The 18746-nt window shown below is 36.4% G+C and overlaps 1 protein-coding gene across 5 annotated transcripts in view; it reads right to left on the bottom strand.

Moving 5' to 3' along the window:
- Nucleotides 1–18746, bottom strand: part of UBE3A (ubiquitin protein ligase E3A) — a 108307-nt gene that overhangs the window by 71661 nt on the left and 17900 nt on the right. Inside the window, exons 2-5 of one of the 5 annotated variants that reach the window (XM_036878749.2) lie at nucleotides 7911–7974; nucleotides 5740–5859; nucleotides 4045–4239; nucleotides 2473–2517 (exon numbers count right to left, since the gene is read on the bottom strand). The exons of 1 other annotated variant lie outside the window; for it this stretch is intronic. In XM_036878749.2, coding sequence (XP_036734644.2) covers nucleotides 2473–2474 — 2 coding nt within the window. In that variant the 5' untranslated portion in view covers nucleotides 2475–2517; nucleotides 4045–4239; nucleotides 5740–5859; nucleotides 7911–7974. The remainder of the gene's footprint in view (nucleotides 1–2472; nucleotides 2518–4044; nucleotides 4240–5739; nucleotides 5860–7910; nucleotides 7975–18746) is intronic. 3 more of the 5 variants (XM_057494747.1, XM_036878748.2, XM_036878750.2) reach the window with 3 other exon arrangements.

Here is an 18746-nt window from a genome sequence, read left to right as displayed (position 1 = left end):
TGCTACTAGTAGTTCTGTCCTCTCTGCTCTGTTAACCCTAAAACACCATGCATCTTCTTCTGACTATTAAACAGTAGTCTTTAAAGTATGATAAATTCTCGAACCTCAGCTGGCCACTCAGTAGCACGAGACTATCAATAATATTTGGCCCACTTCTTAATCCATTCCCCACAGTACTTTTTCAAGTTTTGGTAGTGTTCTCAAATCCCCTAACCAAACCCTGACGTTCCACAAAACATTATTCAAAAATGTTTCTTAAAAAGTTACAATGGTTATCACCTCACTCCCATCAGATGGCTATTACCAGGGGGAAAAAAAAAAGCTAGATAATTATAATCACTGACAAGAATGAGGAGAAATTATAACCCATGTATACTATGGGCTGGAATGTAAAATGATACAGCTATTGTGGAAAACAGTAGGGAAGTTCCTAAAAAAATTAAACAAAGATTTAGCATACGATCCTACAATTCCACTTCTGGGTAGATAGTCAAAGAATTGAAATAGGGTCTTAAAGAGATATCTGTACACTAATGTTCATGACAGTATTATTCACAATAGCTAAAACTGGGAAGCTATTCAAGTGTCCATCAATAGACGAATGGATAAACAAAATGTGTTACATACATTCAACAGAGTATTATTCAGCCTTAAAACAAAGAAAGTTCTGACATATGCCACAACATGGATGAACCTTGAGGACATTATGCAAAGTGGAATTAAGCCAAACATAAAAGGACAAATACCGTATGATTCCATTTATATGAGGTATAGTAGTCAAAGTCACAGAGACAGTAGAATGGTAGTTTCCAGAGACTGGAGAGAGGGATGGATGGAGAGTTATAGTTTAATGAGTACAGTTTCAGTTTTTATGACGAAAAGAGTTGTGGAGATGATGGTGGCAATAGAGTTACACAACAATACGAAGGTACTTAAAACTACCGTACTGCATACTTAAAAATAAAGATGGTAAATTTTCTTATGTTAATTTTACTATAAAAACAAAATAAAAAGGTTACATGGACACATAAATTTGAGAAATACATTTTATAGTCCTTTGGTGGAGATTTTGCAATATACACCAGCACTTTAAAAGATTTCCACTATTTTCAGTGAAGAAACCTGCTGTTTAAGTCTACATTTCCCAAACTTACTCAACAATCACACCTCCTTTTCAGGAAGCACCTAATATCATCTCAAAGGAGAGAAAAACAGTGGTGTAGCAAACCTAAACAAATTTATTGAGAAAATAAAGAGTTCAGGCTTGAATGACTTGACCTCCCTATTCTTACCTACAAGCAAATTTAACATCACATACCTATCTTTACCTCCTAGTTTCAGAAGATGAAGGTCTTTGCTCTTACTCAAGAGCAATCCTGCTACCTATATTTTCATTCTAAACTGTATTACCTCAAAAATCTTGCTTAGAGGTTACCTCTCCTATTATCATAAACTTCTTAAATTCTCACTTCTAATCACTTAAGTCAGGCCTATTTCACTTTCCAAATATTTGTCTTAAATACAGAAAACTTTACCTTGAATTCCTATTACACCATTGACCTTATTAAGGTTCTCACTAACTAAACTACTGAAGTCCTGGTCACCCTATCATCATATATTTCTCTTCACCATGTTTCCCTGTTGCTAAAATCATTAAAAATATACATCTGTCTAACAAGGTTACTATCCCTTATGAAGCAAATTCTTTATTCCCAAATTAAAGAGACACAGTCTAAGGCTCTTCACATAGCATGCAAGGCCCTAGTCCTTTCTCCTTCATTTTCCTGCCTTTAAGTCAGTCAACGATCAATCCTCAACTGTTCCCTACACTCACTATGCTGCTTTATAACTTTGCTCATGCTTCTGCCTAAAACAACTCTGCCCATGCTTCCAGCTATTTAACTCCCATCACACTTCAAGATTTAATTTAGCCTTCCCTGGCCACCCCTGTTTCCCTGCCATCTGGATTAGGTTCCTATAGATACCTGAGTACCCCTGTATTCATTTATGTTACCATTACAACCTGGGTATCATACCACAATGAAGAAAAATATGCTTGAGTCTTTTGCCCAGAGTAGACTACACATTTCTGGAGGTTAGAAACTTTTGCGCATCTTTGTATCCACAACACAGCACCTGATGCCTTTACACATAGTAGGCACTTGGTAAATGATTGTTAAACTGAACGCTTTCCCCATCTCTCTCTTTCCCTCCAACTGCTAGGTGAGCAAAAAGATAAAAATTCAGGAGTATACAATTACCATCTGTTAAGTAGAAATCTAGTGACATGTTACAATAGTTTAGAGGTATTTGTTTGGTAGGGAAAAAAGCAGATACATTCTTATGCCCCAATCTATTTTTTAAAGCATTATTCTCTTGAAACTGGAAATTATTTTCACATAATGTGATACCATTTTAAAGCAATCTAGGGCAACTTAAAAGACACCACAGCCTCAACCAATTTACACTTACATTCGGCTAGCTTCGATGTCGTCAGACTGAGGTTCTCCTGGCGATCTGTGAAATGCAATTGAGGAAAGTTAAGCAAAATTTTCCATATTCCAATAAGGGGCAGACATGTTATTTTGGAAGGCAAATTTGAATACAAAATTTTATTGTTAACACTTAAAAGTAAAGATTTTAACATGAGAAAAGAGTGTGCAGATCAGATTGCCATATGACACATTTATTGTTAAGGCTGGACTAATAAAAAAACTCAGTGCTTTTTTTCCTAAGGCAACTATTAACACTGTATTTAAATACAAACATACAAACCAGTATAATATATCTTAATTATTCACAAAGCCAAATATTTATAGTAAAAACATACAACTATGAAACTTTCTACAGCCAAGCATTGGTTATCCAAAATATCAAAGATACTCACTGATATTCAGTCCCAAAGTTTTAGATAAAGTGTCAGCAAACTACTGCCTGGGACTACAAGCTGAGACCTAGGTTAACTGCCTATTTTTGTACAGTTTTATTGGAGCATAGCCACACTCACTCAATTTTTTCTGTGGCTGCTTTCACACTATAAGAGCAGAGCTGAGAAACTCAAAAGGGACATATCGCCCAAAATGCCTAAAATATTTATTATCTGATCCTTTAGGAAAAAAATTGTTAATCTCTTCTCTAGATTACTCAAATTTAATTCTAATACACACAGTAAATTCTGAGACACTTAAGTCAGATTTACCATCCTGATCATGACTTATCTTGATTCAATAATGAAGTTAGATTTCCTTGAAAACACACTGGCAGGATATACTGTCAAAAGTGTCTCGTCATCAGCCTGGGGTATTAACATTTTGCTACACGTAACTGTGAACTGACTTCAATTATAGTTAGCAGTTATTTTCTATTACTTTTAATATACTGCCATCTTATCAAGAAATACTCAAAATTCTAATATATTAAGAAGTCTTTCATTTTCATTTTGGGGTATGAAACAGTTCTGCCTATTCCTACCATGCTGTTAAAAAAAAAAAATTCCTGTTACCTTAGTCATTTTTACAAACAGTATCAGTCAGTATACATTAAGGTGAATCATAACACTGATTTCTTACACCTTCAAATAGGTAACATATATTTTAGACGCCAAAAGCTAAATTTTCAAAATGACAATACAAGGACTTGACTTGTGAATTTATCTCTGACTTGAGACTTCTAAGTTTGAACTTTAACAAAAAGTCTTAAAATCAGAGCCACCAGCAAAAGAACATCAAAAAAACTGCTTCAAAACACACAAAAAAAACAAAAAGATGTTTCCACATTTCTTAGCTTTTAAAAAACTCACCTCTTTATCACTTTCAAAATTACCCTTCACTGCAGTTTCAGATTCCAAGGACAAGAATGAACCAAAAAAAAAAAAAGACTCCAGAAGAGTCGCAGTATATTTACATTTTCAATTTTACATAAAATTATGTTAGAACTAAAAATTGGAGCATACTGGAGGTGGCAGTGACTTGGCAGTGACACAAATGCAAAAATTTCACTCCACCCTCTCCCCCAGGGAGCAAGCAAATCACCTTTGTGACACACCTGGTCTCCACCAGCCTTGTGGGTAAGTACCCCAAGATTGCTTCCAAACTTGTATCTCTCAGACAGAAGAGCTAAAAACTGATGATAACCCCATGTACCAGCTGACTCATTTTTGAAAGTGCGACCCTTCAGCATCAGATGTCATACTGTAAGAGGCAGAGCAGGCTTGCAAAACAAAAAATAAACCTGCTGGCACTAAGGGAAGAGAGGCAGATTAGCAGCTTTCAAACATGTAGGCAGCAAAACTTTCAAAATTAACAGGAAAATAGACAGAAGGGGAAAAAAATGAGAACAGTGATAGGAAAATTAAAATACTACTGCAAAAAGGAAAGACACAAGCAAGAAGGCAAGAAGGCAAGCAAATCTGCGTCTTAGAAGCATAATATGCAACTGCTGCAGTTTTGAAATTCTGAAATGGGATAGAGATACGTCATCAAATGGTAACTACATTCTATTTTCCAATTTCTGTTCCCTAAACAAGAGATACATAAACATTAGCATCAAAATATCACCAAATCATTGTAAATATCTGGATTATCATTTAATATTGACATGTTAAAATGAGCTACTAAAAATCATTTATAGGTCAACTCAAGTAATTTAAGCAAGTTCAGTCTAAAAGGACAAAAAGAGTAAAAGAAAGGATTGAAAGATTGTTACCCTAAAACAGAGCTATCCTGGGTCTCTTAAACATGGTTAGGACAAGTTGTTTTCTACTCAAAATGAATCTTTTTTTAATCAACAGAAAAGTATATATACATAGAACAAGCAGAAACACTCTTCTTGCAGGCAGTAATAAGTAATAGTACATGTCTGAATAAATACTTCTAGTCATTCTGCTTATATTGTTGTAATATTCTAAATAATTTACCACAAAATATCCTAACATTAGGATTCAAACTCTCAAAACCATGAAATACCGAATATCTAGTAACAGTTTCCAAGGCTTACTTTAGCCCTTAAAGAGTCTCTTTGTTCTTTACTATCAAGTTTTTGAAAGTAAGGATCCAGTACATGCTCTTAATTTTACTAAATTCTCAATATATCGAAAGGGAAAGAAAAAAAAACTACTGACTTAGGTTAACCTAAAGTTTATCAGAGTAACAAGCCAGAAAAGAGCTTTTAAAACTGAAACAAGCAGATAACTTTAGCAAATGAAGAATAAATTTGGGGTGAGTTTAGATCTTGATTTGGATTGCAGAAAAAGGGATCACAAAATACCCATTAGGTATTTTGAACATTGCAGCCTGAGCTAGAAAATTCAAATGGAGGTTCATTTCCAACAGTACTGGGGGCAGCTTCTCCAGTCTCCAAGCCACTCCTAGTACCTTCACCGTAACTGTTTAGGAGAGAAAGTACACTAATTTTAATTTGTAAAAACTTCTAGAGAGGTGTTTAAACTCTCATCACATAAAAGGCATACTTAAGAACTCATATTAATAATTTTTTCAGTTTTTATAATGTTCATAATAAAATGTTTATTCAAAAACTTGATATCTTTGACAGATACTTTTCTGTTTATTACAGATAGATCCGGGGGTAAAAAAGCACAATTTTAGGAAGGAGATTACATGGAGAAGCAGGTCTACTCTTAGGTATTTCTGAGAAATACACATTTTCTTCAGTTTTTTACAGCACGTATTTTACTTTACAATGACAGCCTTTTAAAGGCTGTGAAATAACATTCAAAATTACCTTTTACAAGCTGTGGCCATTCGGTGACATCAGGGAGATCACAGCTTTGAGTCACTGATTAAAAACAGGTTGTCACACCAGTCTAGCTGCTAACTTGATCTGAGCGTAGGTTTAATAACTCTAATAAATTAAACAAATCTTTAGTTAGAACACTTTTATAAACCCAATTCATTGTTCAAAAAATAATCTTCAAAGCTCTGAATCAGGTGTAAATGCAATGTTCATCAGAAGAGCAATTATCATAGAAATGCTTTTAAAAGACTATTTTCTAGCATTTTTTTTCTTAAATGATCTCTTCACTTGAGAAAATGTGGTAATACTCTCACACTTTCATGAACTGTTATGGTTTACAAAGCACTCTGGTCAACAGTACCTTGTCTGAGTCTCATGACAACTTTGGCTCTACTTAACCAAAGTAAATACTACATTAAGAATTTTTATAAATTAATCAGCCTTAGAGTGATTAATTTACTTGCCCAAGATTTTGGAATTAGTATTGAATATAGGACTAAAAACCAGATCTACCAACTTCCTATCCAAGGTTAGAGTTTTTTACTTGGTTTAGTTTTGCTACAGAGTTTCATGGAATAAATATACACTAAGGAGCAAAGTTTTAGAATATGGATTGAGACTCGCAATTATGGTAATAGTTTAACTGGGACTAATAGCCATAGGGATTTCCAGCAGCCGAATGCTTACTGGAATAGTTACATACGCATCTACACACACACACACACACACACACACACACACACACACACACACACGTACACACACGCGTGCACATGCACACACGTATACCAAAGGCTGGTCCTACTTATTCTACACTTAAAGATGATCTAACATTAGTCAAAACCCCTTGGGTACTTCATGAAAACATGTTCTACTCTTTTTCAGCCATAAATCCACTAATAATTCAATTTCATGAGAGACAATGGCAAAATATGCAAACATCTCTTTTGATCCCCTTATTTGGTCTTAGCTGAACTTTCTTGCTTGTCATGGTTCAAATGTATCAGGCATCATAATCATACTGTAGTTCTGGAGAAGATACACACCTGAAATACCCCAGTATCAAGAGCTCATTTTGTGCAGCTAGTGCTTCTCCTGATGATTTCCCTACTGAACTGCATATCCAGGCCAAATAGGAAAGCAAACTTAAAGCAAGATGAGAAAATTAGGAGGGTATCTGAGAACCCCAAGAAAAGTCCTGCAACATCAGTGCTTGAGCCCATACCTCTACAACCTCTGAATTTAGGCTTCAAAATCAGATAAGGGTGCACATTGGCCAAAGTATACATAAGTAACTTTAGGGGGCCCCAATAAATGGGATTTAAAAATCCCTGGAATGATTCAATTTCCCAGATTTTCCTATCATAACTACATGTCTCCTAGTAAGAACCTAGAGCACTAGTGAAATTTATGGAGAAGAGACAATGGCACCCATGAAATGAATAATGTTCCTTCTTGGTTTTCATAAGACTAACGTGCATGTGGATTTAGAAGATCCAAAGAAGTCTAACTTTCCAATCTATAACATAAGAATGAAAAAGTTAAAATACCTCTTAATTAACTGAGGTGAGTTAGTCCATTAAAGGGCTAACCTACAAGTGTTTTGAAAATTACTGATCAAGTCCTCTCTTCTAGCCCCCTTTTTTTTTTACAAGGCCCAGTGCCCAACAGAGCACAAACAGACCCCAGAACCAGTCTGTATTCAAGCACCCTTTTGGTCACTCAGTTGATGGGAAATCTTGGGCAAGTTACTTAACCTCTCTGAGCCTCAGTTTCCTCATGGGTAGAAGACAACAGTAGTATTTATCTCAAAAGGCTGTCATAAGGATGAACAAACTAACATATAAATTGCTCAGAACAATGTCTGCCACATAGTAAGAGCTCAACAAGTAAAAACTATTATTAACTCACAGCTTAACAACCAAACCTGTCCCCTACTTCTTGTGTGTATTATTTTACTTCTCAGAACATACTAACTTCTTCTAAATTATTTCAGAATCCCACTTGGGTCCCTCATATAGCCTGCCTGATTTAGCACCTAGGAGAATGCGTTAAAAATGGGAGGCACCTGAACTTTCTGAACATATTATCATTACTCTAATCATGACATGAAGATACATATGCAATTTTGAATTCCAAAAAATAAAACAAAAACATACCATATTTCGCCAAACTTCTGAGGAGCTGGTGAATTCTAAAATCAGGCTCTTACAGATTTTTAACCTAAAATATAAAACACCTTGCTCAATTCTTTTCACACAGACAACTGGATAAACTTTCAAAGAAAAACATTTTTCTAAAATTCATTACAAAAGCAAGCTCATTTTTTATAGTATTTGTGGATCTCCAAGAACCTATCGGGGAAGTGCCCCTGCTGTCACCAGAGCACATGAGAGGTCCTGTGGCCTGAGGCCCTCCAGCCAGCAGGCCAAGCTTCCCCTTTACCCAGAGCCTAGTGTTTGCCATTTCTTTACTCTTCCCTCCCTCCCAAAGGGCTGAAAACTATATGACAACTGTTTGACTACGTGCTTCTAATTCCTTCAGATACCTACAGCTATTTAGTTTTTAATTAAATTCTGTATGCTGGAAATCTGCTGTTAGGTTCATAAATGGGTGTCTGTCTACTACCTCCTGGAGTAGCAGCCTTGGGCAGGTCTTCTGCCCTCTTGAGTCTCAGATGTCAGGTATTTTGAATTTTGGAGAAAACATGAAGTATGTAGGACAGTGTTGCGTGGCATATAACAGGGGCTCAATGTATGGTAGCAATTATTATTTCTTAAATCAAACACTTAATATATCTATTAAAGCTTAACTCTTATCAAAAACCTAATTCTTAAGTTTTAAAGCATGCACCCAAATAGTCCCTGTAAATTCTTAACTCATTTGTATATAGCAAGAGTGTTTTTCTTTGTAACAGTAACTGAAAGAAGTCTTTTAGTCCATTTCCTTTTATTAAGAATGAAGAAACCAAGTCCCAAAGATCAAGAAACAACCCAGTAACCTAGGCTGACAGTAGAAGCAATACAGTGCATATAATTTGTTTTAAATTAACCAAGTTTTAACACCTTAGAGGACTGAGTCTCAACTCTACTCTGGAATGGACTCACCTAGGGGATCTATAAAAAATGCAGATACTTGATCTCTACCTCCAGAGCCCATGATTCAGTGCATGAAGTGGGGGTGCATATATGTGTATTTGTAACATACATTTCAGGTGATCTGCAGACCCCAGTTAGAGAAACCTTGCCTTAGAAGACTAGGAACACATAACCACAGAGGAAATATATCGATCTATAAGGATACAGGATTAAGTAACAAAAACTAAGTACCAGAAATGTAAGGCACACTCTGCACACTTACCACTAGCACTCTAACACTAGACCTGTGCCCTTATTTGTATCTGTGTCCCTCTACAACAGAGGGCTCAATCTAATTATCTAATAAAAACTGTAATCTAATAACAAATGCCTATATTAAACTATATCCACTTGCCCCTCTAACATTTTTATTTTTGTAATATTCCATCTGCCAACTCTCTCCACACAACACACCCACACGTATACATACATATTGTCACTATTGCTTCTCGTATTTCCTCCATGTCCTAACAGCCCGTTTTCTTCACTTCCTCTAAACCTAGGTCAAAACAATTTCACAAATCACCTTTTCTATCACTTTTTATTGTGCCCACTCAGCATTTCTGTTTTCTTTTGTACCATGTTTATTGTGTCTTATATTTATGGTTAAAGCAATCTGTGGACTCTTTTAAGTTTGGTACTATTTATAAATTTCACAGCTAACCAAAGACTGTTCCAATAACCTTCTTGCCTAAATCTTCCTGCCTTTAGGCTCTCCTCATTCTATCCATTATGCAGTTAGACAGAATTTTTAAGTACTGCTTTCATATAATACTCTTAACATAAATCCATTAACCTCTTAAAATAAGATTTCCTATTTTCCTTCAACTACTAGAAAGACCTGAAAACCACCAGGTCAGTTGCTGACATTTAAAACCTTCACTACTGAATTTTTTCTTATATTGTCATCATCATTCCTATATATTCTAAGTTCTGTGGCTCCTTAATTCTGTTTTCTTTCTGTAACATTTCACACTACTAGCCACTCCTCATCCTTCCTGGCTTCTGTTGTTATGCTGCGCCTATGCCCTCCTACTGCTGACAGCAATAGGGTCTTCTGCTAGTTAATCTTCCTAACTCTCACTTATGACCACTCTCCAAGCTTCTATCCCTGGCCACTCTGAACCGAAATTAATTCTCTGTGCAATGTCATACATTCTCATAACATCTCTACACCTAGGATCCCTAACTCAACATCTTTAAGCCTTTATCTCGAGTTATGAGCCTGCTACCCTTTTTTTTTTGGTATCATTAATACACAATCACACGAGCAACATTATGGTTACTAGATTCCCCCCATTATCAAGTCCCCACCACATACCCCATTAGTCACTGTCCATCAATGGAACATAGTAAGATGCTATAGAGTCATTACTTGTGTTCTTGGTGCTATACTGCCTTCCCTGTGCTCCCCCCTACATTATGTTTGCTAATCATAATGCCCCTTGTTCCCCTTCTCCCTCCCTTCCCACCCACTCTCCCCAGTCCCTTTCCCTTTGGCAACTGTTACTCCATTTTTGGGTTTTGTGAGTCGGCTGCTGTTTTGTTCTTTCAGTCTTTGCTTTGTTCTTACGCTCCACAGATGAGTGAAATCATTTGGTACTTGTCTTTCTCCGCCTGGCTTATTTCACTGAGCATAATACCCTCCAGCTCCATCCATGTTGTTGCAACTGGCAGGATTTGTTTTCTTCTTATGGCTGAATAATATTCCACTGTGTATATGTACCACATCTTCTTTACCCATTCATCTACTGATGGACACTAAGGTTGCTTCCATGAGCCTACTACTCTTAATTACCAGTGGTACACATATACTTGGATGTCTCATTGGTACATATACACTTGGATATCTCATTAACATCTAAAATCAAACTCAATTTTTCTCCAAAAACTCACTCCCCCTTAAGTGCACCTACTCTTGCTGTCAGCTTAGTTAAAGACTAAAGAAGTTATTGCCAATCTTTATTTTACTTTAATTTTTTTAGCCTAACCACTCTGTGAGTTGATATCTGTTAACCTTCAAATTCTTAGTAGTAATTTATTCAGAAAGTGTCTACTAATTAAAACTATTACAGTGTTATATGTCAATTATATCTCAATTTTTAAAAAATGTCTACTAGACTCTGGATGCCCAAGTGGATAAGACATGATCTTTTGTCCTCATGTGATAGGGGAATGAACACAAATAATAAAATCTACAATATATATGTAATTGCAATGCATAGTTAAGTGTTATGAAGGGAGAAACACAGTCCAACTTCTTCTCAGACTAGACCAAACTTCTAGGGAACATATGTATCATTCATTTCTATATTTCCAATGCTTGAACATGTTCACATAATAAACACCTTGGAAAAGAGGAAAGTTTTCTCTTAGATGTCTTATTTTAGGACATTTAACTAGTGACAAGGTTAGGATTCACACTCAACTAGTCTGACTCTAAAGGCCATTCTTGCTTACTTGTACCACACTTCTAATTTATACTTGAATCCTGTAACTTGTCTCTTTGAAACATCTTACCTTTTTGCCCCATGCATACCAACACTGTCATAACATAGATCCTCATTAATTCATTTGGTTTCCCTTTTGCCTCTACTCTTGACTCTGCTGCTAGAATTATCTTCCTAGAAACATTTTTGGCCATATTACTCCCATGTTCAAAATTTTCTCACCTTTCTCAATGCCCAAAGGATAAATCTCAAAACTCCACATATCATATGAGGCCCTTGCCACTGACCCCTACTCATTCATACAAGCCTCACTGTTAATGAATGACATCATTAACAGGTACTGATGATCTAGTACCATCACTGGATTACTGGCTCTCATATATGGGCCACCTGTTTACTTCTGACTTCAATGCTTTTTCTTCTCAGGACACTTCACTCAGAGATACTTTCCATCCCCCAATGACTTATCTATGCCTTGTTAAAATTCTACTCATTCTAAAGGCTCTATCTCACAATGTTCTCTAAGCTCTTCTGTAAGTAAGACTGTATTTTTTGGGTCTTGCCATATGCTCCTAATACTATTAAACAATTTATTAATTTATATCCTAAATATATGTTATACCTCACATTATAGCTATCTGTATACATTTGTCAGTGCCTCTAGTTGTAAGGTGACTAATGGTAGAGCTCATCTATAATGTATTTTTATTTTCATACTATAGAGGACTATGTTTTCTTGACACCACAGCTCCCCTCTACAAAAAAAAGAAAAAGGAATAAGGGTCAATGGTCTGACAAAGGATTTTGAGCTACTTCCAAATGCAATTCATGGATGAACAAGGATATCATTGCCTTCCAAATCAAAACAAATTTAACCCAATGCCAATTTAACAAAAGTTTATTTTGAAGACCAAACATGTAAGAGTAACCAAGAACATTTCATGTTCTAAAAGAAAAATAACATCCCTTTCTCCCAAGGAAACTGTTCTACTAGGCACTGAAGTACAGAATATTTACTTAAGTAGTATAAAAAAAAATCAATACAATGCCCTCAAAAAACTTTGACAGTATCTACTAAAACTAAACATATGTATATCCCATGACTTAAAAATTCCACTCCTAAGTATTCATCAAACACAAATGAGTACCTATGTTTACTAGAAGATTGTTGGTAGAATGTTTAGAGTAGCAGTATTGTTGGTAGCCTCAAACCAGAGCGACTAAACAACAGAATGAATAAATTGTGGCAAATTCCTAAAACAAGATACCATACAGCAAATATAAGCAACCAAGCACCACAACCAACAGTGTGTATGAATCTTACAAATACATAAAATGACTGACTGTATTTATATAAAGCATAAAAACAGGCAAGTCTAATCTATGCTATTAGAAGTCAGGATAGTGGTCACTCTTAGGGGAAGAGAGCACAAAGCACTTAAAAGGAGCTGCTGTTTCTGGATCTGAATGCTGGCTAAACATGTGTTCTCCATCATGTGAAAGTTCAACAAGCTATGTGTACACTTGTAAGTGCACTCTTCTGTGTATATATTTTATTTCAAAAGTTTTATTTTTAAAAACCCAGTATGGTATGAGCACTAGGTAAGTAAGTGGAACAGAAATAAGTTGAGAAAGATCCTAAAGTATTTAAGAGTCACTTCTTGTCAAAAACAAGAAAACTGGACACAATACACGAAACAGCTGATTCCAGACCATAAATAAGAGGCAGTGCAAGACTGTGATGTCTGAGAGAACAAAGAAAAGTAAGACAAGCTTTCCAATGCTCAGATTTCTGCCTGGAAGTACTTTGAAACCTGCAACCAATGGCAGGGAAACCCAATGAGAAGACAGCAGTCTCACTGAGGTAAGAAGCAAGTAATCAGCCTTGAGGAGGCTTAAATGGGCGCAATTTATAAAACCGAGTTCCAAAGAGGAAGGCAGCTATGCAGAGAAAAGGCTCCAGAAATCTGTCACTTAAGGGTTTTTTGAGTCTGCTACTGTATATGAGTTAAGGTGAAGACTTTAAGCACAGTAAACTGCATGAGTAAGTTGAAAGACTCCAAGAAGCTGGGGAAAGAGAATCTGTGAGCTGAAATATTCTCAGTGCTCATATAGGACTGGAATATACCTCTAACTCGGAGGAAAGGAAATCCAGGGCAAAATACCTCTAAAACTGCAATCAGTCAAGGGAGAAATACCAAACTGAGGTCTGGGGCCATTTCTCTTTCCTGCTCCAGCAGAAACAAACTAGCCCTCCCCCTCACCTCTCAGGTTCAGATAAGCCCTTGGTTGCCCAGGTAATTACCCACTGATATGGAGATGAACTACCTCTATCCACCCCTGAGGAATGCCCCTTGATATGCAGATGCACTAAAGCCAGGTAAGATATACTGGAAATACTACAATTTTACCCACAAGACCCACAATTCCTCGAATATGCTGACCCTGGGGCATTTAACAGAGAACTAAGAAGGGCCATGCCTTTCTAGTAGCTCCTAGCCTTAAAGTAAGGCTTTCTCTAGGCACACCCTAACATAGCCTTTAGGGATCACACTGACCAGCAAGTTACTTAGCAGGCTGCCAAAACAAAGTTTAACACTCTAAAAGACAACAAAGTCTAGCCACCCAACAAAAGACTATTACAATGTCCAGCATCCAGTAAGAAATTACTAAACATGGAAACAAGAAAATACAACCCATAACCAACAGGAAAACCAATCAACAGATCCTGAAGTGAAAGAACTGAGAGAACTAGTAGACAAGACTTTCAAAAATGGCTATTATAAATATTTCAAGGATTCAAACAAAAATGAACAGAAAACATGAAAACAGATCAAATGGAACTTCTAGAAAGACAAACTACAATATCTGAAAGTATTCACCACTGCAGAAAAAAAAAATGAAATAGAAAACAAAGCAAACTGAAGCACAGAGACAAAAAGACCAAAAATAATGTTAATGACCTAAGACAGTATTAAAAGGCATAACATACATGAAACTGGAATCCCAGGAAAAACAGTGGGAGGAAGAAGGTGATTTTAAAAAAATACATGTGAAGAAATAACAGCTGACACTTCTTGAAATTTGATGAAACCATAAATATGAAGTTAAAAAAAATAACCCAGCAACCACAACAAATCCTAACCACAAAGAAAACTATTGATCAAAATTTCCAAAAAAATGTCAAGAAAGAAATTTAAAGCACAGAGGATAAAAGCTAAGTGTAACAGATTTCTAGTCAGAAACAAATACTGGAAGAAAATACGTTGATGTAGAATTACACATCAACTAAAAAGATCCTTTGAACTATGAAGGCAAACCACTACGTAGGTATGAGAATGGCTACACCCAGAACACTAACAGCCCCAAAATTGACAAGGATGTGGGGCGATGGGAACTCTCACATGTTGACAGGAAAGTAAAACAAAACAACCAAACGGTGAAAAGATTTGTCCATTTATTCTGACTATCCTAGAATCCAAACACAGCACTCCTAGGTATTTATCCAAGTGGAAAAAAAATGTATATATGTATGAATATATGTACACACACACACACACACACACATTTATCTTTGCAGCTTTATTCATAACAGCTAGAAATGAAAAATAACTCAAGTGGTCCTCTAACAGAACAATGAAGTTACAAATTATCGAAACAGGCACTACCATGCATCATCTCAAAAACATTGTTTACTGAAAGAAACCTTATAGAAACAGTACTCCAATGCTATTTATATGAGATTACTTTGGCTTCCTCTAGAATTTATGATAAAAGTGTAACAATAGTGGTTTACTGGGGATGGTGATGTAGTCAGGAACCGACTAAAAAAGGGCACAGGTTCTATAACTTGATAGGACTTTGTGTTGCAAAGGTGAATGCACTTGTGAAAACTCATGAAATGGTATACTGGCATACCTTATTATATTGTGCTTCATTTTACTGCACTTTGCAGATACAGCAATTTTCAAAGTTGACGGTTTGTGGCAACCGTGCATCAAGCAAGTCTCAGTGCCATGTTTCAAACAGCTTTGCTCCCTTTGTGTTTCTGATACATTTTGGTAATTCTCACAATATTTCAAACTTTTTCATAATTATTGTTACTTCTGTTAATAATACAATCTCTGATCAGTGTTCTTTAATACTAACTATTGTAATTCTTTTGGGGTGCCACAAACTGTGCCCATATAAAGGTGGTGCACTTACTTAATAAATGTGTGTGTATGCTGACTGCTCTACTGACCAACCATTCCTCCATCTTTCTCCCTCTTCTCAGACTTCCCTATCCCCCAAGACATGACAATATTGAAATTAGGCCAACCTGTACTGGGCTTTAAGTGTACAAGGGAAAGGAGGAGTTGCATGTCTCTCACTTTAAACCAAAAGCTAGAAATGATTAAGCTTAGCAAGGAAGGCATGTTGAAAGCTGAGACAGGCTGAAAGTAGGGCTCTTGAGCCCAAACAGTCAAGTTGCTGAATGCAAAGGAAAAGCTCTTGAAGGAAATTAAAAGTGCTCCTCCAGTGAGCACACAAATGGTAAGAAAACAAAACAGCCTTACTGCTGATACGGGAAAATTTTAGTGGTCTGTATAGAAGACCAAACCAGTCACAACATTCCTTAAGCCTAAGTCTAATCCAGAGTAAAGCCCTTCAATTCTGTGACAGCTGAGAGAGCTGAGGAAGCCTTCTGCAGAGGAAAAGTTGGAAGCTGGCAGGCAGAGGTGGGTTCACGAGATTTAAGGAGAGAAGCCATCCCCACAACATAAAAGTGCAGGTGAAGCAGCAAGTGCTGGTGTAGAAGCTGCAGTGAGTTACTCAGAAGATCGAGCTAAGGTCATTAAACAAGGTGTCTACCCTGAACAACAGATTTTCAGTGTAGACAAACCAGCCCTCTATTGGAAGAAGAGACCATCTAGGACTTTCACAGTTCAAGAGAAGTCAGTGCCTGGCTCAAGGGTTCAGAGCTTCAAAGGACAGGCTGATGCTTTTTAGGGACTGACACGTGCAGCTGGAGACTTCAAGTTGAAGCCAGTGCTCATGGACCACTCTGAAAAATCCTAGGATCTTTAAGAATTATGCTGAATCTACTGTGTGTGTGCTCTATAAACGGAACAACAAAGCCTGGATGGCAGCACATCTCTTTACAACATGGTTTACTGAATATGCTGAGCCTATTATTAAGACCGACTGCTCATAAAAAGATTCCTTCCAAATCCTACTGCTTGCTGACAACGCACCTGGCCACCCAAGAGCTCTGATGGAGACACACAACAGAATGAATGTTGTTTTCATGCCTGCTAACACAACATCCATTCTGCAGCCCATGGATCAAGGAAGGAATTTCAACTTTCAAGTCTTTTTATTTGCAGAATATATTCCTTAAGGCTATAATTGCAATACATAGTGATTCCTCTAATGGCTCTGGGCAAGGTAAATTGAAAGCCTTTTGGGAAGGATTCACCATTCTAGGTGCCATTAAAGAACACTGATTCATGATTCGTGGGAAGACATCAAACTATCAACATTAGCAGGAGTTTGGGAGAAGTTGATTCCAAACCCCATGGATGACTTGGAGGGGTTCAAGACTTGCATGAAGGGAGTAACTGCAGATGTGGTGCAAACAGCAAGAGAACTGGAATTAGGAGTGCAGGCTGAGGATGTGACTGAACTGCTATAATCTCGTGATAACATTTGAAACGGGTGAGGAGTTACTGCTTGTGGATGAGTAAAGAAAGTGGTTTCTCAACATGGAATCTACTCCTGGTGAAGATGGTGTGAAGACTGTTGAAGTGACAACAAAGGATTTAGAATATTACACACGCTTAGTTGATAAAGCAGTAGCTTTGACTCCAATTTTGAAAGAAGTTCTACTGTGGGTAAAATGCTATCAAACAGCATTGTGAAAGGAAGAGGCAATCAATGCAGTAAACTTCATTGCTGTGTTATTTTAAGAAATTGCCACAGCCACTCCAACCTTTAGCAACCACTGTTGATCAGTCAGCAGCTGTCAACATCAAGGGAAGACCTTCCATCAGTAAAAATGTCTTGATGAAAGCTCGGATGATGATTAGCATTTTTAGCAATAAAGTATTTTAAATTGAGGTATGTACTTTTTTTTTTTAGACATAATGCAAACTTAACAGGTTACAGTATAGGGTAAACTTAACTTTTATATGCACTGGGAAACCAAAAAATTCATTTGACCCACTCCATTGCAATATTCACGTATTATGGTGGTCTGGTACTGAACCCGTACCTCCGAGATACATGTCTATGGCAGATTATATTTTCCAAAGATGGCCACTGCAATACTCTTCTTACAAGGGAACATTAGCATTCTGCCATCAGGTGGTGGGTATATGATGAATCTTCTCATTCAAGTTGACTGGCTTTGTCACTATTTCAGTCAAGAAATTATGGTGGAAATATGTGATTTTGACTTTTAATGCTAGGTCATAAAAATTCCATGCATTTTTGTCTTGCTCTCTTGAGAGATTCACTCTTAGAATCCAGCCATTATCAAGCAAGATCTACACAAATCTACAAGAAATGAAAATGACAATTAAGAGTATAAATATCAAAATATGTTGTTTTTGATCTTTAAATTTCTTTACGAAACTGACCATTTAAAGAAATAATTACAAATTTTACTGTGAATTTGTAACTTAAAGGTAAAGTGTAAAACTACAACAGCAAAAAGGATGAACGAGGGTAAATTAATTTATACTGTTCTAGAATTCACTATACTCAAAAAGTATATTTTTGAAGGTAGACTGAGATACGTTAATGTGCATATTATAAATACTTGCACCACCACTGAAAAAAGAACAGAGGTAAACTAATAGTAGAGATAAAACAGACTACTAAAACAATGCTCAATCCAAAGAAAGCAGGAAAGGAAGAAAAAAAAGGAATATAGAGGGGACAAACAGAAAACAAATGTTTTTAGTATTAAACCTAACCATGTTGACAATTACAATAAATGTAAATGGACTGAACACTCAAATTAAAAAGGAAACATTGAAAAATCAAAGAGCAGGATGCAGCTATACACTGTCTAAAATAGACATATTAAATATAATGACAGATAAACTGAAAGTAAAGAGATAGCAAAAGATATAATACACAAACACAAATCATAAGAAGAGGAGTGGCTACACTAAAATGATACAAAGACTTTTAGGACAAGGAACACTGCCAGAGATCAACAGTGCTAGGTCACAAAAATTCCATGCTAAAGTGATAATGATAAATCACTGCACTAAGGAGATATAACAGTCCTAAATGTGAATGTATCTAATAGCAGAGCTTCAAAATGCGTGAAGCAAAAATGGACAGAACTGAAAGAATTGATAGCAAGTTCACAATTACAGCTGAAGATCTCAACATTCTTTTCTTAATCAGTAAG

This window comes from Manis pentadactyla, chromosome 18, assembly GCF_030020395.1.
Source record: "Manis pentadactyla isolate mManPen7 chromosome 18, mManPen7.hap1, whole genome shotgun sequence".
In the NCBI taxonomy this organism is placed as follows: domain Eukaryota; kingdom Metazoa; phylum Chordata; class Mammalia; order Pholidota; family Manidae; genus Manis; species Manis pentadactyla.
This window is presented reverse-complemented; position numbering and strand designations above follow the sequence as displayed.